The sequence below is a fragment of the Pieris napi genome, chromosome 19, assembly GCF_905475465.1.
Source record: "Pieris napi chromosome 19, ilPieNapi1.2, whole genome shotgun sequence".
In the NCBI taxonomy this organism is placed as follows: domain Eukaryota; kingdom Metazoa; phylum Arthropoda; class Insecta; order Lepidoptera; family Pieridae; genus Pieris; species Pieris napi.
Window position 1 is genome coordinate 6,818,659 of NC_062252.1, and position 24,270 is coordinate 6,842,928.

The 24,270-nt window shown below is 32.4% G+C and overlaps 1 protein-coding gene across 1 annotated transcript; it reads left to right on the forward strand.

Annotated features, from left to right (window-relative positions):
• Positions 1-821: 821 nt before the first annotated feature.
• Positions 822-8,825, forward strand: LOC125059239 (lipopolysaccharide-induced tumor necrosis factor-alpha factor homolog). Its single transcript, XM_047663566.1, has 3 exons — positions 822-947; positions 5,389-5,530; positions 7,269-8,825. The coding sequence occupies exons 2-3, from the start codon at positions 5,394-5,396 to the stop codon at positions 7,369-7,371; spliced, it is 240 nt and encodes a 79-aa protein (XP_047519522.1). The 5' UTR covers positions 822-947; positions 5,389-5,393; the 3' UTR covers positions 7,372-8,825.
• The last annotated feature ends 15,445 nt before the right edge of the window (positions 8,826-24,270 follow it).

Consider the following 24,270-nt stretch of genomic DNA (forward strand, 5'->3'; position numbering starts at 1 on the left):
CTCTTGCATGGTGTTTGAGCCTAGAAAAGTCGGTGGTCAAAGTGAAGAGAAATGGAGCCGTTTAGAGAAGGTTTTTCTTCTTTTTTTAATGGCCATAAAAATATTAGTTTTGTATTGTATATAAATAAAGACAGACAGGAAGAGTAGGTTTGGCTTAGTGGCTGGAACGTGCGTTTCTCAACCCTGAGGTCATGCGTCCGAATCACGGCTGTGCAATAATGGATTTATCTTTCGAAGTGAGAATTTAACACTCGCTTTTCGTTTTTTCTAAAAGATCAGCCTTCTGTGCCTCACACATGCCGTCGACTTTTTGGATCTAAGGCATGCCAGTTTTGTCACGATCTTTTCCGTCACCGTACTAGCGTAAATGCTTACATAGATACAAAGTCCATTGGTGTACAGCCGGGGATCAAAGTAACAAACTAACTAACACTGTGAAATCCTACAAGTTTATCTATAAAGTCAAAGTCAAGTATTTACACCAAGAAACAACGAAAAGAAGAAACAACGTGGCTAAATTTGTGTTTGACCTTGTAATTAAGTGTTTCCCATCTATAGTAATTCATTATTCATGACTCAGAAGTCTCACATTAAAACAATCTACTGCTCTAATACTGCACAATATTATTATTACTTTATTTTGATAAGATCAAATAAAAAAAATTAAATATTTAAGTACCAAAAATGGATAAAAGATAATGTCAAATCTAATTTTTAATGATTTAAGATTATTTTATTTAAATAAAAAAATGCTATAATATTAAATTATCTTAGGTAAAATACACATGGAAAGCAACATACTTGTGCTACTAAAACACGAAGGCAGCTAGTAAATAATGACTCATAGTCGACAAGACACGGCAACCAATCAGAGAGTTAATTATAATTTTTAAAGTTAGTCACTTGTTACCATTCGTAGTGTAAAGTCGTACCAATATTTAAATCAGGTATGTTATGAATAATATTTAATGTGTTGTTAGAAAAAGTAATAACAGCATTTGAATAATGTAAATTGTAAAATTGTGTCACTAATAGCAACGGCCATATTGTGAACGGAGGTTTTGGTGTGAGGTGTGTACTTGTAAGGTGAAAGTTATAAAATTGTTTCATCACATTAGGAGAATAGTGCGCATGGTACGTGTTTCAGATTTATAATATTTATAATTGGTGATACTATACTATTATATTTTATACACTACAGTATTGTACTGTGTAGGTAGATTAATAAAAAGAGGAATCTAATGCAACGAAATCTAAGTTTTTATGTTTGTTACATGTTATAATACATTACATTATGAAGAATTGCTTCTTTCAATAATCAGTCTTTATAATGAAGTGGGTTTTGCACCTTGAACTCTCGGCTTTAATTTTATTATTAGTCTTATATAAGCTTATATAGTCATAATTTTATCCGTGTCAAGTGTTATTTCAAGTACGTGTACGATTCCTATTAATAAGTCGAATTGTAATAAAGTTGATAACCTTATACTGTTTAATTAATTGAAGATAATCAATTAATACGGGTGCATGAACCCTTGCTTCGAATTAAAAATAATTGCTTCTTTTAATAATCAGTCTTGAATAATTAAATTTTTTATTAGTCTTGAATAAGCTTATATAGACACAATTTTATCCATATCAAGTGTTATTTCAAGTACGTGTACGATTCCTATTAATAAGTCGAATTGTAATAAAGTTGATAACCTTATACTGTTTAATTAATTGAAGATAATCAATTAATACGGGTGCATGAACCCTTGCTTCGAATTAAAAATAATTGCTTCTTTTAATAATCAGTCTTTAATAATTTAATTTATTATTAGTCTTGAATAAGCTTATATTGTCACAATTTTATCCGTGTCAAGTATTATTTCAAGTACATGTTCGATTCCTATTAATAAGTCGAATATAACAAAGTTGATAACCTTATACTGTTAATTGAAGTTAATTAATCAATTAATACGGGTGGATGAACCCTTGCTAATAAAATTAAAATAATATCACTCAAGCCGGTATTATATATGTATACCTGCTTTCTTGGTCTAGACTCTAGTAGTTAAGATGTTTGACTATGAGGTAAATGCAATGTTATACGATATTCCAGTGTTGTTGGGCTATGAGATATAGGTATGGGATAGATGCGTATCTGCTTAATTGCACTTTTTAAACTAAAAAACTCCTATCTCTCTTTCTATCAAATTGTGTTTACACTGTGATGGAAAGAGACAAGTCAGTACTATAATGAAAACGGTGCAATTAGAATTTTTTTTTTCAAGTCATATTTAATTATATGACTTCAAATTCTAACTGCCTAGTACAATTTTATGGATCAAATCGATATATGACATATGTTAATTTGATAATCTAGAAAACATGTTACAATTTTAATATAAACAAAAACAAAGAACAATTAATAATTAATCCATTATTACAATCTAGAAAAATTGTACTGAGAAGTCTGTAGACGGAAGAGAATTCATGCCAAATTTTTGTTATTACGTCATAACAAATTGTAAACAACTTTTGTTCCGATGCGCACGAACAATCGAACAAACCTTGATTATAATTGAATGTTTTCTAAAAAAAATGTCGGTTAAAAACAGGCCTTTGTAGTGCTATCAACAGAAGAACACAATATTAAAAAATACTACAAACTTCGAACTAACTATAAGCAAACTTTAACGTTTACATACACCTAAATCTAGCATATAGAAGAGTTATAGTTAGCGTAAATATATTAACAAAATTCTTATGCAAACCAATTTTATGTAATAATATGGTTTTTACCTATGAAATCAGAGATTTCAATGAAAATATTGTTTTTTTTTATTTCAGCTAAAAAGTACCTACTCTCCCAAAAAGTTTAAAACATTGTTTAAAGGAATCATAAACTTTTTATCGCAGATAACGATTTAGACAAAGATTTAGAATTCCCTCGTTTCTATACCGTTTAAAAGTAGTGCTATGCATGTTTCAAGGCGTTAGTCGCTGTTCGTCGCGTAGTTCGTGTGGCACGCACTTATCTGGCCTTTGTATCATTCAGATTTGACGCAAATGTCATAATATTGTTTTGACACTAACTTCTAACAGCAAGCTCATCGGTAGGTTAAGTTGGATCTGCTTCCACTATCGCCTTCAATTCGTCGTCGAGAATGGTGGCCGGCCAACGGCGACGCTCGTTCATCAACTAAAAAAATCCAGATTTAAAACGATTAAACAATAATGGGCCTTGTTTATGCAAGTAGTATTAGACTTGTCTTTAATTTGGCGCAGCAGTATTTCCAAATACGACTTAAATGTACGAAAAACATCAGTTTTTGTGTGGCGCCAAAAACTGCCAAAAGTTCGAATTTCAAATTGCGCGCCAGTCTATAGATAATTAAATGTATAAATGCTGGTTACAGACCATCCAATAACACAGATAAAGGCCTGTTATTAGTAAAATAATATTCATTCTTAGGCACGGGCCTACTAGAATACGGAATCTAGAATGTCGCTTCAACTTAAATCTAGTCGCAAGACCTGTCAAAATATATTTCATTGTTAAGTTTGACATATTTGACAGCGCATAAGCGGTGGTAGTTCAGGATACATTTTGGAATACAGTGTTTTATAATATTAACATAATATGGTGGAAACTTATTAATTTTATTATATACAAGGCCTTCTTTGACTTCTAATCTAAAGTGTTTAATTGTCTTGAATCACCGAGTTTATCGCATTGAATAAACGTGTTCTTGGCCTAAGATTAGTGAGAGAACATTCATGTAGGCCAAGTATAAATACGGCAATTGATACGTCTTATGTTACGTTGAATATATTATATCATCTATAAATTAAAATTCGTTCTAAATAAACTTGTCAAAAAATTTACGTTAAACATAACAACCTAAATATGTTTAATTTAGGTTTCATGTGTTAATTTTTTGTGTACGTTTTTACTAGTAGTAGTAGTTTATGTAGAGGTTAAATCCAATTATATAACTAAGAATTTCTTTAACTATACGAACTATAAAGTATACTACGGTGTTCTGAAGAATTGTTTGGGTTGATCCCTCCTGCCTCTTTTCAACACCGTACAAGCCGAACGAGCTCTAAATTTCACCAACATCATCTTGATGGTTGGAGGTCTTCCGCAGTCCGTTTCACAAGGCATTTTCTTTTGCGAACTAGTGAATTGTGGAATCGACTCCCGGTGGGGGTCTTCCCTCAGTGATACGACCTCCAAATGGTCAAAAAACACATTAACTCCTCCCTCAAAGGCCGGCAACGCACCCACTAAAAATGGGTGTCTATGGGCTGCGATCACTGCCCTTTTTGGACGACCCGCAAGCTCGTTTGCCCCTCGTTTTTATATATAATACTAGCCGTTTCGCGCCCGCTTTGCTGGACGAATTAAAATTAATTTTATGTTTCATTATTTTATTTTTTTTCATATTTTTATTATTCTTCTTTTTAACTTCCCGCTAAGAAAATTGAAATATTTCGAAAATCGAGTTTTTAACAGATGTTGACGTTTAGAGGTTCTAGGAAGCCTCCCCGAATGTTTCCGCGGTGAAGTCCGTATGGATAAATTTTCATAAAAGTAAAACAGAAATAAATGAAGGAACGTTGGAATTACCATCTAGGAAAAAATTCGCATCGAATGGTGGTAGTTTCATGTCGATACGATCAGTGGTTTAAGCGTGAAAGAGCCTCAAACGAACACCATTTTCTTTTTATATATATATAAGATTTAAAAAAAACTATTTTTTTTAATAATATTTTACCAAGCTATTCTGATAGTAACAAAATAATTTTGATTTACTTATTGATGTTATGATATTCGAAAGAAGTATAGTCGGTAAATACACGATCTTTACAATTATTATTATTTATTAACTGTGTAATGTATTTCTGTTGCAATTATTAATGACCGGAAGTGCTGAGTAATACTAGTTCATAAAACAGACCAATAATAAAATATCGACGGCCATCATGTGACAACATTGTGTAGGGCAACGAACTTTGAACCAGTACTTAACGGAGAAAGCAATATATTTACCATTTTAATGAATTTCTCAAATGGCCTAGCAACAAGCCTACCTACAAATCAACTTTGCACATTTTTACCTTCCTACTTTCAAAACAACCGAAGAAGAGACAATATACAAGGTTTCGAAGTATTTTAAGAGTAAAAGTATAAAATCGCAACCGTACTAATAAGAATGCGTATTTCTGTATGGTTAATTGTTTTTATGACAGTTTGATGACGTCATACCGCTGAGTACATATACAACATATCGATCACAACCATTGGAGCCTTCAGGCCGGCCAGTTCGACTGGTCGAGGATCTTCTACAGTGTTACATTTATGCTGATGATTTCATATAGAATTTTTGTTTTCAGATACAATGAGCGGAATTGTAGCAGTTGGACCTGAGCCTAGCAGGATAGTTTGTCCGTCATGTCGGGCCACAATCGTCACTAGAATAGACCGGAAGGCAACTACTAAGACACATCTTATGGCGTGCTTTCTCTTTATATTCTTGTAAGTGATTTGTATCCAGTGTGATTTGACGAAATTGACCAACCCATATCGTTCGTCGTATTATATTGAATTTTTATAAGGGTTTCATTAGTTTTTGGGCAGTGTTGGCCTAGTGGATTTAGCGTGCGACTCTGATCCATGAGGTCATAGGTTCGATCCCCGGCTGTGCACCAATGGAGTTTCTTTCTATGTGCGCATTTAACATTTGCTCGAACGGTGAAGGAAAACATCGTGAGGAAACCAACATGTCTTAGACCCAAAATGTCGACGGCGTGTGTCAGGCACTAGAGGCTGATCACCTACTTGCCTAATAGATTTAAAATTTATCATGAAACAGATTTTGACATCTGAGACCAAGACCTAAAGAAGTTGTAGCGCCACTGATTTTATTTAATTACTTTTTTAACTTATTCAATAATTCTTCTTGCCCGCTCTACACGCTTCACTTGCGAACTGGTAGTAAATGTAAATTAAGAATCAATTTAACACATTTCTTGTTGCCGTTCATAAGTGTACTTGCTTACTTGACTTATATGATCCTATTTAATTTGATTTTCATCACAAAATTGTTTGTTTTCAAGTTTATGTTATTCATATTAATGGATTTTCTTCGTAACCGTTTGAACATATCACGGAGGTTGTTTGATCCAAGTAAATTTATATTTTAGGTAAGTAGTACGGAAAGCTTATGCCCAAAGTTGAGGTCTAGGCATAAATACAAAATGTTTTGGCTCATTAATAAGAGTGATTGTCCCATTCAGTTTAATATTTATTTATTGAAATAAATTGCTTAATATTATACAATAACCTACATTTACGGTCGAAAACAGAAAAATCTAGTTGACGGATTATTCTATGTTCCATATATTCGATAAATACATAATAATATAACATATTCATTTATATGATACCATATAAAAGCAATATGTTTCACAAACACACAATACGAACACTTAAAGATCTGATACACAAATCTTGACTATTTAGGACTTTATATTCATGATAAGGGTATTTGCAATATAATTAGGCTATACCTACAAACATAGTACATATGTACATTTACGTAATTAAAACCTGTTTCCTTCGAATCTAAGCCAATGACTTCTAAATTATTCCAATATCCACAACATCATCACGTACCTGTGTTTATTTTTTTATTCTGACTGATGCATTAACCCACCTTGACATTTGAAATCATGGAATTAAGTTATACATAAGGAGCATTTAAATGAATGAAGGCAACGATGCCGACATCAAATACTATTGTAAGATAGTCTTAGATCAAAAAGATGGGGCTCACACACGTGAGCCCCTGATTTTGAAAATGACTAGGGAGCTGTGGAATTTGAACGTCTTTCAAAGAAGTTACGATCTCCAAATATTTAAAAGAGAGCATATTCATCAAAAGTAGGCAACGCATCTATTAACAAAATGGGTGTCAATCAGCTCGTACGTCTGTCCCGTAGTTTTGTTGCCTATCTATATATATAAAAATGTTGATCGTTTGTGTACGCTTCAAAAACTCAAAAAGTTCTATCTACTCTGATCGAGCTGAAATTTTAGAATGATATATAATCCGCATCAAGGATTGTTTGTTGATTAAACTTATATGAAATGTTTTTTTTTATGTTATCTTTCTCATTTCTCAACCATTCAATCACAATGTGTCACAGCGAAGCGTGGCAGGGAACATCTAGTATCTTTTACAAATAATAAACTTCCTTTCTGTATATTCCAGATGCTGGCCCTGTATTTGCGTCCCTTACTGTATGAATTCTTGCCAAAACGCCGATCACTACTGCCCAAATTGCAACGCTTACCTCGGAACATATCAAGGTTGATTCTCTACAAAGATATGAATTCTACGATTTTAAGGTGTATGTTTATATATATTGCTATTAATCATAATATTTTCTAATACACAATAAATAAAACGTATTTAAAACTATGATCGTTTATTGCAATATGTAGATTATAAGGCACTTAAATGTTCCATTGTTTGTGTACTAAGTACATCATGCTGTGTTTGAGTAATTTTATCATTACCCGAAAATCACGGCCCAGTGCTCAAATGATTTAAACTATTCTAATGTAAGATTGCGTCAGCCCGAGCTTACTAAACGTACCAAAATTCAGTACAGTTTCACGTATTTCTCTTTGTGTGTGGCTTAAATTTACCAGACGTAAAATATAAGTCCAGAGTGGAATAGAATAGAGGAAATGGAGCGGTTATCTAAAGTCGCGGTGCTGGCCGCTGTTAGGGTTGCCAGGGCAATTTGAAATTATTTGTTGTCTAATGTTAAAAAGTGGGATAAAAATTTGCAACACCTAGATACCAAGACGAAGAATAAAACTCAAACGTTCTATTTATGATATATAACATATTTTGTTAATAAGCTACCCGGGCTTCTAACTATGAATAAAAATGTAATCTCATTTTTATATATTTAAACTTTGAAATTGAAATTAAATGAAATTACTTTTTTGATGTTTGTACTTTTTGTAATATGTGGTAAATGTTACCTTATTATTGCTTACTTTGTGTAGTATATCCTACATCGAATAAAAGTTAAAATAATTAGTTTGTTTTTTGTACTAAAACCATTTGGATTTTTCTTTAACATAAGACATAGAAAATTACTGTTGAAATGGAATTATATTTTAAGTAAGTACTTAATACATACTTCTTAACGCAACCGCAGATACAGATTGTCGGATTTTAAGTGTCCCCAAACTACCAATTTTTTTTGCGACATATGTTAAAATAAAACACTTAAACTAACATAACCAATTAACCAATTCTCAAAGTTTAGACGAACTTAATCTAGTGGCGGTAGCGTTAATATGTAAGTATGTATATATATTATGCGAAGAACCAAACAATATATTTATATGTTATTAGGTAGTTCTATTTATTATACATTTTAATATGTTTATAGTTATTTGGTGACCCTAACTGCAATATGTTATTTAAGTTTATAAAAAGTTAATGTACAAAATATCTCCATTGGTTTTATTTTATTATGTAAATTATTTATCTTATTTAGATACATGTTGTGTATTTAAATTTAATGATAAGATTTGCTAATTGATTTTATTATAGCCCTAATTTAAAACGGTTTGTATAGTGCAATGTTTACAATATTATTATTTGTAAAGGGTAAAGTTAATTATGGTGTTGAACATATATCATTTATATCAAATATCAATCTCGGAAAAATCGATCTATAACTTACCTGTCAATGGAAAACTAATTGTATAGTGAGATGAATAACAATAAAGATTTTTTAAATTATTATATGTATATTATTTTATTATTAGTTTTATGTGTCTATGTGTCATATGCAAAAATTTGAATATTAAAGCTAATATTTACCATTTTTTTTTAAATTATATTGAGTTTCATACAACATACCTACATGTGATTTTGTTTACGTTAAACCATTTCGGTATGAGAGAAACAAGGTAGGTCCCAATCAATGTATATATGATTTGGGTCTATCGTTTTAATATATTTAAAAAATTAGTGGTTGTTGCACTTGCCGCTACTACACTCAGATAAATGAATAACATTTATTGTTTGTAAAAAATTTTACTTTTTATAAGTAATATTAAAATTATATAGATCCGTAATTATTATCAATTCACCTTCAACTGTATGCAATTAAGATAAAATAATCATACCTATAGCATACACGCAACAAATTTAAATGTGATCTTCATCAATAGACACAGTTATTCAAGAAGTATATATAGTAAACTATGATACATAGTAAAATTGTCGTTCAATTTATAGAAAACTAGTGGACCCCACAGACGTCCTGCATGATATTTCAAGCTATTAGGATATTAAAGTATGAAAGTACCGACTGCAGCGCCACCTGCCGGGCTGATTTGTGAATCTAAACCATTCCTAGATCCGCTTGAACACACACAAAAAATTTCATCAAAATCGGTCCAGTCGTTTGAGAGAAGTTCAGTGACATACACACTCACAGAAGAATTATATATATAAAGATATATTAAAAGACATTGCACAGGGAATAACCATTAAAATTAAGTTTCATATTTAATTTTTAAAATTTTTAAATTTCTCCTGTTTTAGATGACTATCTTTTTACCATACTTTGCAATGCACTTTCGATGAGATTGGCTAAGTAAAAGTAATAAGGAGTTACAATTGGATACGATAAGTGAAGAAACATGGTGTATTTATAATATATATTCAATTAATAAGCGATTTAGTTACAAAGTCGTTATATATATACTTTTCTCAGTCTTCTGTCTGCCACGTTGTCCATTGTCGTGTCTAAGATTTGCCGGTTTCCTTCACCAAATTCCTTCAGCAAATGTTAGTTGCACTTAAAATTAAAAAATCCATAGGTTCAGAACTGCACGCTTAACCAAATACAGGGTCTTGTTCTATTTTATTTCTGATTAAACATATTAACACATGAGTCTGCTTATGCCTGCCTGTTAAGAATAAAAGACGCCGACTTCCATATTCCTCCTTTTAATGGAAATTTACGTGCACTATGATTATTATTTAACAATAATTATCTACGCAACATAAGATGAACTGGAGACAATGTTCACAATTTGACAGTGAAAGCAGGTTTAAGAGCGGACTATAAACAAATCGTGGATTTGATTTTATTAGTATGTGATATTTTAATTAAAAACAATAAATATGTATTGATTCTTCGCTCTAACTTTAATGGTTGACTCTAATTAAAAATACAATACAATATAAACTCTTCGATACAAATAAACACAGTCGCATCTAAGTTTTGCCTTATTTAGTTTTTATTCAATCATGGAGAGTATTATGGAGCCAAAAATTCTTTGTATCACAGTACATTAGTTTAGTCAAGAGCTGTTACTAGCGATTTGATGAAATATTGTATATTTTGAGAGTTATTTAAATAAATAAACATATACACATAAAAATAAACGCCAAAGGGGTGGCGTTACGGTAATTTTTGTTCCGCGAAACTCTATAGTCCGACTCATGTCACGCTAACTTCTTTTGCCCTCGCTCCATTGAGACAATATATACTAGGTTTCTAACGCCTGCGCTCGATATAATATTATAATAACCACGCGGAAGATAAAATGCATTTCCATAGTAAGTATTAGTAAAAAAAGGATTCCATTAAAGTATATTCAAACCGCGTAGTATATGTAAACGAAACAGATGCTATTTTATGATTTATTTTTAATGATGCCTATATAATTTTATTTGCCTCTGTTAGGTGTTAATAATATATATAAAAATATAAGACGAAAGAACTCGTAACTTATAATTTTAGCTAGAATATGTACAGGAAGTGTGTCATTATCGAAATAATTTTTAGAACCGTTTTATTAGTTATAGAGATTACTCTTACAAACAAACTAAAAATATAGGTTTAGTTTTTTATAATAGTATAATATAATGAGCAGTGTTGGTCAAGTGGCTTCAGCGTGCGACACCCATCCCTGAGGTAGTAGATTCTATCCCCGGCTGTGCGCCATTGGACTTTCTTTCTATGTGCGCATTTAACATTCGCTCAAACGGTGAAGGAAAACATCGTGAGGAAACCTTGGCTTGCCTTAGACCCGAAAATTTGACGGATGATCGCCTACTTGCCTATTAGTTGAAATGATCATGAAACAGACACAGAAATCTGAGGTTGTAGTGCCACTGATTTTATATTTATATTATTTTATAATAATATAATGCTATCCTAATGCGCGCTCTTAACGATTCAACATAGATTACACAAACGTACTTAGAGGAATGATTTCCATAGCTATTACTCAGTCGGTCCGTTATGCATTCTGCCTTTGAACCAGCTATAATTTAATTGGAACGTCTCGCATCCCGGCTTGATCCAAGTTTGTTCGTCTTCAAAGTTTATTAAGCCATAATCTTGTAAACGAAATATTGCATGTGAATAGTAGTTCTACCACTGCAAACTATGCACTTAAGTGAATTTTTGGAAGTTTGTAAGCATTTAAGTTGAGCATTCCTTAACATACGTTATCGCTTGTATATCAGCAGGAAGAAACTGTTTTAACAATTATATTTAAAACTACTTAGTTTAAGACAGGTTGTTTTTCAATTGCAAATTAAGTCTAGTCGTATTAGTTATATATACACATATAGAGTACAATTTTTTAATTAGATTATGTAATAGAAAATACGAAATACAACCGTACTAGACCGAACCTAATGTGTCCAGTAGCTATTTTTAAACCTAAGTATTCTTTTGATGTGAAACATCTATAGCCGCACGTAAAACCGATTTCTGGCGTGGCGACGCATGCCGTGGCGACGCCTCGCCATCGCTATATGATGGTATATATAAACAGTCTATATGCAGTAGTGTGTACGGTGTGTGTATTTCGAAGTCACTGATTAAACGAATTAAGTAGTCACGATTTGAAATAAATTCTTAAAATTAAAATAAATGTTTATTCAATAAATAGTCATCGTTACTTGGAAAAAATTGTAATATTTTTTATTTTATCATTTTGGCATATTTAGTTCCTATCACAATCTGTTCTTTGCTGCTTTTCATATTACTTTTACAAAATAATGTCGATGTTTCACATCTGCCAGGCGTCCCGTGACGGCTCACATTCTTTTTATCTCTGTATGTTAAATAGTGAACAAAAGAGACAGATGCCCACTTAAGTTAAAACAATGCAATTAGAATCATTTATTTTTAATAAGGGGGAATACTTTAATATTAATTCTAATATTAAAGGTATTTAAATCAGTAATTAATGTCTAGTGGAGCATGAATACATGAATGTGAAGCCAATAGTCTAATTTGCACATTCTCACAGACAAAAACAAAGCTATATATAGAAAGCTCCTGAAATCACATTTAGATATTATACTTATTGACCTTGTAGAATGTAGGTCTGTTTCGCTTTTGTAATACTAATAAAAGCAAAATTTTGAATGCCGTAAAAGAAAAAAAAGTCTGGAAGAAAATAATCAACATTCAGTACCTAACAACATAGTATACCCCGACGTTTCCTTTTTTATAAATAAAAAAAATCAGAACCAATTTAATATGAAGTAAAATTGCAAGGATACGTAGTACCTATTTCCCATTTTCCCTCGACGGCGTCCCAAAACAGAGCGCTTATAAAGCACTTTCTGCTGCGTGTCATCTCATAGTGGAACCAGCTGACAAAGGCATTTTCAAACCAATACGATCTAAGAGCGTACCAATCTTTCAAAAACCGGCAACACATGTAAGTCCCGGCGTTGCAGGTGTCCATGGGCGGCGGTTAGAACTTTATTCTATGTTTGTTTGCTCGCTCCTGCCTTGCGATTCTGTGACTCACTTTTCGAACTCGCACAGCGGTTTTCGCAGCGGGGAGGTCGCGCTCAAATCACTAGTGAAGCAGTCATTTTACAATCTGGCATTCTGATAAACAATAAACTACAAGCTCCCTCCTGTTCGATAAACATTAATACAATTTATGCAAATATCTTCATCCGTTAAGTCAGTATTGAGATTCGCACACAAGGTTCGACCAACACTCTACCCTATGCCAAACTTAGTATAACGTATTACACTGTTTATGAAAATGTCACAAACGATTCGTGTTTATTACAGGTTATAAATGAATACGTTTACATAAACCACAGTTTTCCGGCGCAAGAGACATCGTCGCGTCCGCGTGACTGGTGTTTTTATATGCGGAACACCGCTCTACAATGCTCGGCTGTTTTTTTGCTTCGTGTGGCTACGAAACTAAGGTTAGGCCTTAATCAGGCGGTATTTAGTTTTACTGGTGCATCGGTTATAGATAAACTAAGGTAGAAAACAACTAGAATACTGTTATCGTTTCCTTTATATAATTGGCTATTAATTAGGTATCTGTGCTTTCACTGTCAAATGGTGAGTTCTCTCCAATTCATTGTGTGGCTAATAAAACCAATACGTCTACAATTCACAAAAAGGTTTTCTCCGTCTTACGCCGTTTATTATTAATGTTGTATTTCTATATTATAATTTCAAACATAAAATATTATAGTTTAATAATAATAATATCCATTATCCCGAGTGAACGTTAATTTCAGTTAATTGAAAGGAGAAATGTTATCTGTGCTTTTATTCTTAAAAGGCATAAGCAGACTCATGTATTAATATGTTTTATTAGAAAAATAATAATAACAAGTGTTTTATTTTATGATACGTCTCAAAAATTTTGAATAGATTGACGGCACTTAATCTGATTAAGTTAATCATCGACAGTTAAAAGGTTTCTAAAACTATTTCATTCCATTTATAAAACAATGTCCAAAGATTAATATATTTTTATCTTATGTTAAAGAAAAATCAAAATAGTTTTACTACAAGAAACAAAATAGTCTTCTGATGTTTTTTTCGTACAAAGGATGTATATTGTATAACTATAAAAATTAAGTGTTTTTGGAGGGAAAGTACAAAGATGAAAATAGTAATTCTAAAAACTTAATACATACATGTATAAAATAAGATTATAATTTTCATTCATAGTTCGATGCCAATTCCCGGGTGAACTAGCTTATAAAGAGATTAATGTTGTTTTTTTTAATAAGTTCTTAAATATTATAAACTTCTGTTTAATTAAAATTTAGCTATCTTACTTGGCCTCAAGGTGGCGTTCCTTATGTTTTACCCCGTTTTTAACATTAGACCACAAATAATGTCAAATTTTCATAGCAACACTATTAACAATGGGTCGCTGGCACTGCGTTTTAAATAACCGCTTCATTTCCTCTATTCTAGACTTATATTTTATTGTAGCTGGTAAATTTCAAGCCACACAAAGAGAAATACGTGAAACTGTACTGAATTTTGGTACGTTTAGATTGCTCGGACTGACGCAATCTTATGGTGGCTGTACACACTCGGCGAGAGCTTCTCGCCGGGAGTCTCGACCGAGAGGACCGAGAGAAGAGCGCAGCCTGTACACACTCGTTACGTTAATTGTATTTAAAACACCGTTGATAATGGACGTGGCAACCGCTGCTGCTGTTTGTCTTTGTGCAATGAGTTATTATAATTTTCTTCACGTTAACCATTAAAAAAAATACGAAGCCATGGTGAAGAAGAAGATGATCACTATACACCGCAACAGAAATTGGTAATTAGGATCATAAAGTTTTAATATTATCCAAAATTTAATGATTGAACGAGTGTGTACAGGTCCCTCTCGTTTTACTCGCGAGACCCTTTGACTCATGCGCAAAAAACCGACAGGCGACCGAGAGAGGCGAGACCAACTGCGAGGAAGCGAGGCGAGACGAGAGCTCTACTGTACACTCTCGCACTCGGCCTGTCTCGGGGTGTCTCGACGAGTGTGTACAGCCACCATTACATTAGAATAGTTTAAATCATTTGAGCGAGCACTGGGTCGTGATTATCGGATAATGTTAAAATTGATATCAAATACTTTTATGTACTTAGTACAAACAATGGAATTGTTAAGTGCCTTATATTATAAATATTATAAAAATAATCATAGTTTTCAATACGTTTTATTTATATTAATAGTAGTTTATATATATACGATACACCTTAAAATTTTAGAATTTGTAAGATCTTTGTACAGGATCAATTACTATATGTTCCGAGGTAAGCGTTACAATTCGGGCAGTAGTGATCGGCGTTTTGACAAGAATCCATACAGTAAGGAACGCAAATACAGGGCCAGCATCTGGAATATATAGAAAAATGTTATTATTTTTATAAGATATAGGCAAATGAGCCTACGGGACGGACGAAAAGGCAGCTATCATAGCTCATGGACACACATTTTGTTTAGAAATGCGGTGCCAATCTTTTATCAGTATGCTCTTTTTTAAATACTAGTAGATCGTAACTCGTTGGAAAGACAATTTTTTTAAGTTCACTGGAAGTGGATTCCACTCCTCTCTAGTCATTTTCTTATAATAGATATTGAGCTTGAAACGTTGCCTTCATCCTTGAAAATGTTCTTTATGTATTACTTGATGTCATAATTTCAAGTGTCAAGCGAAAAAGCTTGCTGCAAAATAATAGAATTGCTCAAATACGAATTCATTAACCAAGATTCGAAGGAAATCAACAGGTTTTATTACGTAAGGTTACATATGTAGTATATTTATAGAGATAGCGTTATAATAATGCAAATCAATTCGATTATTACGAATGTAAAGTCATTTTAAATCTATCTATAAATATAAAAATGAAACCCGTTTTCCGTTGTCACGACATAACATGAAAACGGCTTGACCGATTTGGCCAATTCTTTTTTTATAATATTCTTTGAAGTACGAGGATGGTTCTTACGGAGTGAAAAAGTCTAAAAACAACACTTTTCTATATTCCCATACATAATATTCGTAATAATACTTAAAAGTCATTTGGGCTTTAATACCATATCATAAAGTTCAAGTGTTAGTGGAGGGGTTCCGGGAAGGTAAATTTTTATTTTTTGACATAATGTTTTTGTTGTCTTATCAACTTTTTTTTTTATCTTAGCTACACCGGTGTCCCGAATAGCAGAATAAGTATTTTAAAAAAAAAGGAATCGACTGTCAGACGGTACGATGTTCGCCAGGCCAGCTAGTATGTTAATAAATATGTAGGATCTTTAATTAATCAAGATTTTTCATGGTCTAAAGTTGAAAACGGTTCAGGTACGGTACACTCTTAATAACAATAACGAATGCAATTTGACTACAATAATGAAGTTTGTACCGTGCGATTTCAAAGTTATGTGCAAAAATTTCTTTCAAGTAACACCAGTGCTGAATCAATAACAACAATTAGCAATATTGTTTTAATTGCTTGATAATCAAGATTTGTAGACCTTTATGTGTTGGTGTATTATGGAATCAAATTCATATTATACCCCCTTTGACGGTCAATTTGATTAAAAATGTATGGATATAGCTTCTATTGGAAGACAAACATATTTATTTTATCCCCACTTAATTATCTGAGATAATCTTTTATTGTTCTGAGTATAATGTAGCTATCATACTTCTTGAAATATTTTATGTCTTGATAAGATACATATCATATAATTGGATATTATTATGTATTTATAGAATACGTGGAAATAGTATCTGTAACCAAAACATATTGTGACAATTCGACCGTACATGTGTGTCAATAACAACTTTTATTTTTTAAAGAAAAACGCTTTTTACCGGATTAAAGTTATGTATTATTATTATAAATTTACAACTATTTGACATAATTTTAAATTTATCCGACGTTTCGCGTGCTTTACAGCGTGCGTGGTCACGGTGACTGAAGACAAAAGATGTTGAATGTCAAAAGGTATCACAGCTGCAGAGAAAGTTGCCTTATCTGTATTTGTTTCCCCGGAGTTGGTATCGACTAAAAGATGGAGGGTTTTGGCATCGATACCAACTCCGGGGAAACAAATACAGATAAGGCAACTTTCTCTGCAGCTGTGATACCTTTTGACATTCAACATCTTTTGTCTTCAGTCACCGTGACCACGCACGCTGTAAAGCACGCGAAACGTCGGATAAATTTAAAATTATGTCAAATAGTTGTAAATTTATAATAATAATACATAACTTTAATCCGGTAAAAAGCGTTTTTCTTTAAATGTGTAAAAGTTATGTAAATCAAAGACAATACTAACTTTTATTTTAATTGTTTGTATATATTGAAGTGAACGTTACCCCTGTCAGACTAATTAATGAACCATACATATTGCAGAAATTGATTTATAAATCATTCAATTATCTATATACATATATGATTAGGCCTCAACGTCAGGAATCAAATGTCACTTGGATAAAATACATAACCTCCGCGATATGTGGTACTACGCGTTGTCAACAAAGTTACAAAAGAAAAACATAAATTTGCATAACTATTTTTGTATGAAAATCAAAACCATTAAATAGGAACATATTAATTGTTAAAATATAAAACTCTTTTTTAAATTAAATTATAACATATAACAATCACATACATACACATTTGCGACATGGGTTGTCAATTTCGTCAAATCACATTGAACACAAATCACTCACAAGAATAGAAAGAGACAGCATGCAATAAGATGTGTTTTAGTAGTAGCCTTCCGGTCTATTTTAGTGACGATTGTTGCCTGACATGACGGGCAAACTATTCTGCTAGGCTCAGGTCCAACGGGTACAATTCCGCTCATTGTATCTGAAAACATAAGTCTATATGAATTCATTTTTCATGGGGATACAAAATTGATTGTGCAGCATATATTTAACACCGTAGAGTGTAGAAGATCCTCGACTAGTCGAACAGGCCGGCCCGAACGCTCATCCACAAGGCAAGACGACAACCTTTCTCCCTTTCCCCCGGTGGGCCTTTTCACTTTCACACATACTAAATATAGTATGCAGGATTGAATCTATAGAAGGTGGTTAAAAAATTCTACGCATCGCTATTATTGCAATTTTATGAGTAAACTAGCTGACCGGGCAAACGTTTTGCCATGTTTGTCATTTATAATAAAAAACTAGGGGTTCATCGTAGAGGGGTGAAAGTTAGGGGTTGTATGTATTTTTTGTTGTATCATAAATAAATAAAAACAGAAAAAAATATCTACAAATATTTAGGGGTGGACTACCCTTAACATTTAGGAGGATGAAAAATAGATGTTGTCCGATTCTCAGACATACCCAATATGCATACAAAATTTCATGGGAATCGGTCAAGCTGTTTCGGAGGAGTTTAACCACAAACACCGCGACACGAGAATTTTATATATTAGATTAAATGGTTCATTGGAAACAAAACAAAAAAAACTCACCTTCAGTTTTAACAGAGATAACGAAATATAATAAAAAATACGTCTTATTCTCTCCGAGAAGCTCTATGGGACTATTTTTATTTCTGGTTTTAATATATTCTGAGGATAAAAGAACTGAGGACTTGCTATCTAAAGATAGATATATAGATAAACAACGATTCACAGAATTGTACAAACGTAACACGTACACGATAAATACCAATCAATAATGCACTATGTGTGTAAAATTGTATTTTTATTGTTTAACCATTTACAGAAATTTAAACAGAATCTGCTTACCTGCTTAAAACTACTTAAGTGTATATATCTGTCACAGCTGAATATTATCTATACTAATAAATATTATAAAAACTTGAAACTAATTTTTTTTTAGTTTTTAAGAGTAATCTCTACAACTAAACAAATTCTAAAAAGTATTACGATAATGAAACATTGTCTGTGTATTATGTTATATTTTAAGTTAGGAAAAAATTACAAGTCACGAGTTTTTTTCGTCTATTATTTCAACTATTGGGAGTATTAGGTTTATCTTTTCTTTAACACCTAAGTAACTATAATATTATATCGAGCGCATGCGCAAGGAAGCGCAGTGTTATCGTCTCGATAGAGCGAGGGCAACCGACTACAGCCCTGCGATTCTGTAACTTACTTTTCGAACTCACACAGCGGTTTTCGCATCGGCGGTCGCTCTCAAATCAGTCGTGAAGCAGTCATTTTATGATTTGGCATTCTAATAAACAATAAACTACAAGCACCCACCTTTTCAGAATGCTGTGTGAGTTCGAAAAGTGAGTTACAGAATCGCAGGGCTGACTAGTGAAACAAACGTATGCTCGGAGTTCGCGTGAGATGAGACGGATAATACAGTGTTTCGTGGAAGATAAATTAAGTAAACGCCAAAGGTTTTTAATTTAAATAAGTCTCAAAATACACAATATTCACTTATAATACGACTATATTTGTTTGCAGGGAACCTTGAGGGAAATGCCCGATAATTTTGAAGCTCGTGTGGTATTCGGGGGATTATTTTTCCGACCTAAATGTCGGCCAATAGAATTGCACCTTGAGACGAAATGTACAGTTAACAAATAAGAATTTCATAATGAATAAAACAACTACTTAATACTTTACTTGAAGCAACGACCAGAGAAAATTTTCACAAAAAATTATCAGTATAATACCATGTAGGTTGTACCACGTGACGTCGAATGGTGCAATTCTATTGGCCGATATTTGGGTCGGAAAAATAATCAATAAAATCGCCTAACTAATGTGCTGTAATTTTTTAAATTTTTGGCTAACAGTACTCACCATTATTGAAGAAAATCTAAATTAGACAAAAGTTGGAAGTGACTGTGTTTTTTTTATGGAGGAATTCAAATTGTATTGTGTATAGAATTCGTGCCTGCTCTTGTAACTCTTTTCTTCTTTCAAGTACATTTTGTGGATAATCACCTTTTATATAGAACTCTGTATTTTTCAATAAGCTACACTCTTTGAGTATGTTGATTTTTATACCGAGTGTGGAAAATGTGACTATTATCGTCCCTTTTACATAAACCACAGTTTTCCGGCGAGAGAGACATCGTCGAGCCCGCGTGACTGGTGTTTTTATATGCGGAACACCGCTCTACAATGCTCGGCTGTTTTTTGCTTCGTGTGGCTACGAAACTAAGGTTAGGCCTTAATCAGGCGGTATTTATTTAATTGTTGCATCGGCTATTGATACACTAAGGTAGGAAACAACTAGGATACTATTATCGTTTCCTTTATTTAGTTGGCTATTAATTAGTTTTCTGTGCTTTCACTGACAAATGGTGAGTTCTCTCCAATTCATTGTGTGGCTAATAAAACCAATACGTCTACAATTCACAAAAAGGTTTTCTCCGTCTTACGCCGTTTATTATTAATCCATAGATGTTGTATTTCTATATTATAATTTGAAACATAAAATATTATAGTTTAATAATAATAATATCCACTATCCCGAGTGAACGTTAATTTCAGTTAATTGAAAGGAGGAATGTTGTCTGTGCTTTTATTCTTAACAGGCATAAGCAGACTCATGTATTAATATGTTTTATTAGAAAAATAATAATAACAAGTGTTTTATTTTATGATACGTCTCAAAAATTTTGGATAGATTGACGGCACTTAATCTGATTAAGTTAATCATCGACAGTTAAAACGTTTCTAAAATTATTCATTCCATTTATAAAACAATGTCCAAAGATTAATATATTTTATCTGATGTTAAAAAAAAATCAAAATAGTTTTACTACAAGAAACAAAATAGTCTTCTAATGTTTTTTTCTCGTACAAAGGATGTATAACTATAAAAATTAAGCAATAGTACGGTATTTTTGGAGGGAAAGTACAAAGATCAAAGGAGTAATTTTAAAAACTTAATATATATATAAAATAAGATTCTAATTTTCATTCATAGTTCGATGCCGATTCCCAGGTGAACTACCTTATTAATAGCTTAATGTTGTTTTTTAATAAGTTCCTAAATATTATAAACAGAAGGTTTGATTAAAATTTAGCTATCTTACTTGGCCTCAAGGTGGCGTTCCTTATGTTTTACCCCGTTTTTAACATTAGACCACAAATAATGTCAAATTTTCATAGCAACACTAACAGTGGGTGGCCGGCACTGCGTTTTAAATAACCGCTTCATTTCCTCTATTCCTTCACTCTGGACTTATATTTTATTGTAGCTGGTAAATTTAAAGCCACACAAAGAGAAATACGTGAAACTGTACTGAATTTTGGTACGTTTAGATTTTTCTTTCATTTATCATTTGAGCGAGCACCGGGTCGTGAATATCGGATAATGTTAAAATTACTATCAAATACTTTTTAAAGCATGATGTACTTAGTACAAACAATGTAATTGTTAAGTGCCTTATAATATAAATATTATAAACGATCATAGTTTTTAAAACGTTTTATTTATAACAATTTTAGTTTATATATATGCGATACCACTTAAAATTATTAGAATTTGTAAGATCTATGTACAGGATCAACGACTATATGTTCCGAGGTAAGCGTTGCAATTCGGGCAATAGTGATCGGCGTTTTGACAAGAATCCATACAGTATGGAATGCAAATACAGGGCAAGCATCTGGAACATACAGAAATAAGTTATTATTTTTATAAGATATAGGTAAATGAGCCTACTGGACAGACGTAAAGGCAGCTACCGCAGCTCATGGACACCCATTTTATTCAAAGATGTGTTGCCAACCTTTGATGAGTATGCCCTTTTTAAAATACTAGTACATAAAGAATATTTACAAGGACGAAGGCAACTTTTTTATCTTATCTTAACCTAAAATGATGAATCATTAACAGAGACCCTGATTCTGTAAAAACTAGGGAGTTGTGGAATCCGCTTCCAGTGAACAGAAGAAAAAAGAAAAAATAGTCTTTCCAAGATAATACGTTAACTACGTTAGTTTAAGTTACCTGATAACATGTTTTCAAATGTCAAGCGAAATGTGCGAGCTTGATGCATCAATCAGAATAATAGAATTGTTCAGATAGATAGATTGGCTTAGATTCGAAGAAAATCAAGAGGTTTTATTATGCAAGTATATATTACGTAGTATTTTTGGAGAGATAGGGTAATAATAATGCAATTAAATACACTTATCACGACTATAAAGTCATATTTTATGTGTTATTAAATATATAGGATCATTATTTAATCAAGACTTTAATATTGAATTTTGGTACAGTGCGATTTCAAAGTTACGTACAAATATTTCGGGTTTGCGATCGCTATTCAAGTTACATGACTGAGTCAATAACCACATTAGCAAATTTTTTTAACTCGTTTGATAATCAAGATTTGCAGTACCTGTTATCGGACCTTTAAGTGTTCGTAAGGTATAATGGAATCTAGAAAAAGACATATATTAATTCAATGAAAAAATGCATGGATATTGCTTCTATGGAAAGACAGACAACCATATTTATTTATTTCCCGACATTATTATCTGATATAACCATTTATTGTCCTGAGAAACAGACTGTATAATAGCTATCATACTTCTTGAAATATTTTATGGCTTGATAAGATACAATATTAAATGGATATTTTAAGTGGCATTATTATCTATTTATCGAATACATGGAATTATGAGTGATATTATTATCTATTTATCCGTAACCAAAACATGTGAATATTCGATCGTAAATGTCTATTATTAACAAGAACTTTTATTTTAATTGTTTATATACGTAAAGTGAACGTGACCTCCTATCAGACTTATTAATGAACCAGACATATTTCAGAGTTTGTTTCGTAAATCATTTCTATATAATATGATTAAAATACAAATCACATGGAACATCACATAACCCCCGCGATATGCGGTACTACGCGTATTCAAAGTTACGAAAGAAAAACATAAATATGCATATGATTTTATTACAGATCTATGATGTGAGATATAAAGCTGAAAACGAACTATTTTTGTATGAAAATCAAATCCATTAAATAGGAAAAAAGTCCAAATTAATTTTTAACATATAAAAACCTATACCTAATAATCATCTATATTGTTAGGTTATCGTTTGTTGCATTTTCAACAATCGGTCCCTGTCTTTGCTTCCTCCATCCTTTCTGTCGCTAAATGATAATATTCCTATCGTTCATAGTCAGATCCTACCTCTGACTTTATACCATCCCTTCTCCACGCGTACGCATATCTTCCTGCACCATTATTTAGGTGCTGCCTTCGTTTGTCGGTTGTGACTTTCGTCAAATCACATTGAACATAAATCACTTACAAGCATAGACAGAGTAAGCACGCCATAAGATGTGTCTTGGTAGTAGCCTTCCGGTCTATTTTAGTGACGATTGTGGCCCGACATGAAGGGCATTCTATTCTGCTAGGCTCAGGTCCAACGGCTACAATTCCGCTCATTGTATCTGAAAACAAAAGTTATATGAAATTCAAAATTACTTTACACGGGGCATAAAATGTACACTGTAGAAGATCGACCAGTCAAAATGGGCGGCCCGAAGGTTCCAGTGATTGACGTCGATATGCTGTAATATGCAATTATCGAAAACACTTTAATAACGCGATTTAGGGTATGTTATCAAACTGATTGTTGCCGCAGATAATACGCTATAAAACTTTTAATTCCTATTTAAAAATGCATACGTGTTGATACGTTACTCGGTTATCGGGCCGATTCTCAGCGACACAATAACTGTTTCAGATTGGTAGACCTGAAGACTGATTACGGTCTTGACTTATAAAAAAAAGGGTGCGTGTACTTATGTACGTGCGTAAGAAGTTATACTTCTTTGGCATTATTAATAAGTGTTTTTGATTGCATGCAAATAATTAATTACAATTAAATAATCAAAGACTGGAAAAGGAATCATTATAGTCAATAAAGTTCAGTTTACATTAAAAAAATTAAATGTTGTTTTTAAATTATGTCCAATGCCGTAGCATCTTCCGTGGGCAACTTCATTCTGTTAATTTTGTGTCACGGTGCGTGCGCATCGTAAAATTTCACTCTCATCAATTTTTCATAACGCGCCTAAAGAAGTATAACTTCAAAAACAGAAATTTGCATTCTACTAATAGAGTACTGTTCTTTAAACATGATATTTAACACCCGAGAAGCAATACGAAACGCTTTTGCTGACTTCATCGCCTCTTACTCTTACAATCGCCGTCAAAATGACAAAATTGTATAGAGAGTTTGGGCCTCTAGGTAATTTATTATTATTTTATTAGCTGAAATAAAAAAAAATACCGTCATATCCAATTTCATAGGTACATACCTAATATTTTTGTTAACATCCTTACGTTAGCTTATAACTTTTGTTTATGCTAGATATTAGTGTATGTAGGCTGTTTGTCGATGTATATTAAGAAAAAAGTAGTATTTT

Coding starts and splice junctions, on each gene's coding strand:
- LOC125059239 (XM_047663566.1), top strand. CDS start 5,394: ATGAGCGGAATTGTAGCAGTTGGACCTGAGCCTAGCAGGATAGTTTGT. Junction 5,531..7,268: donor TGCTTTCTCTTTATATTCTT/GTAAGTGATTTG, acceptor TGTATATTCCAG/ATGCTGGCCCTGTATTTGCG.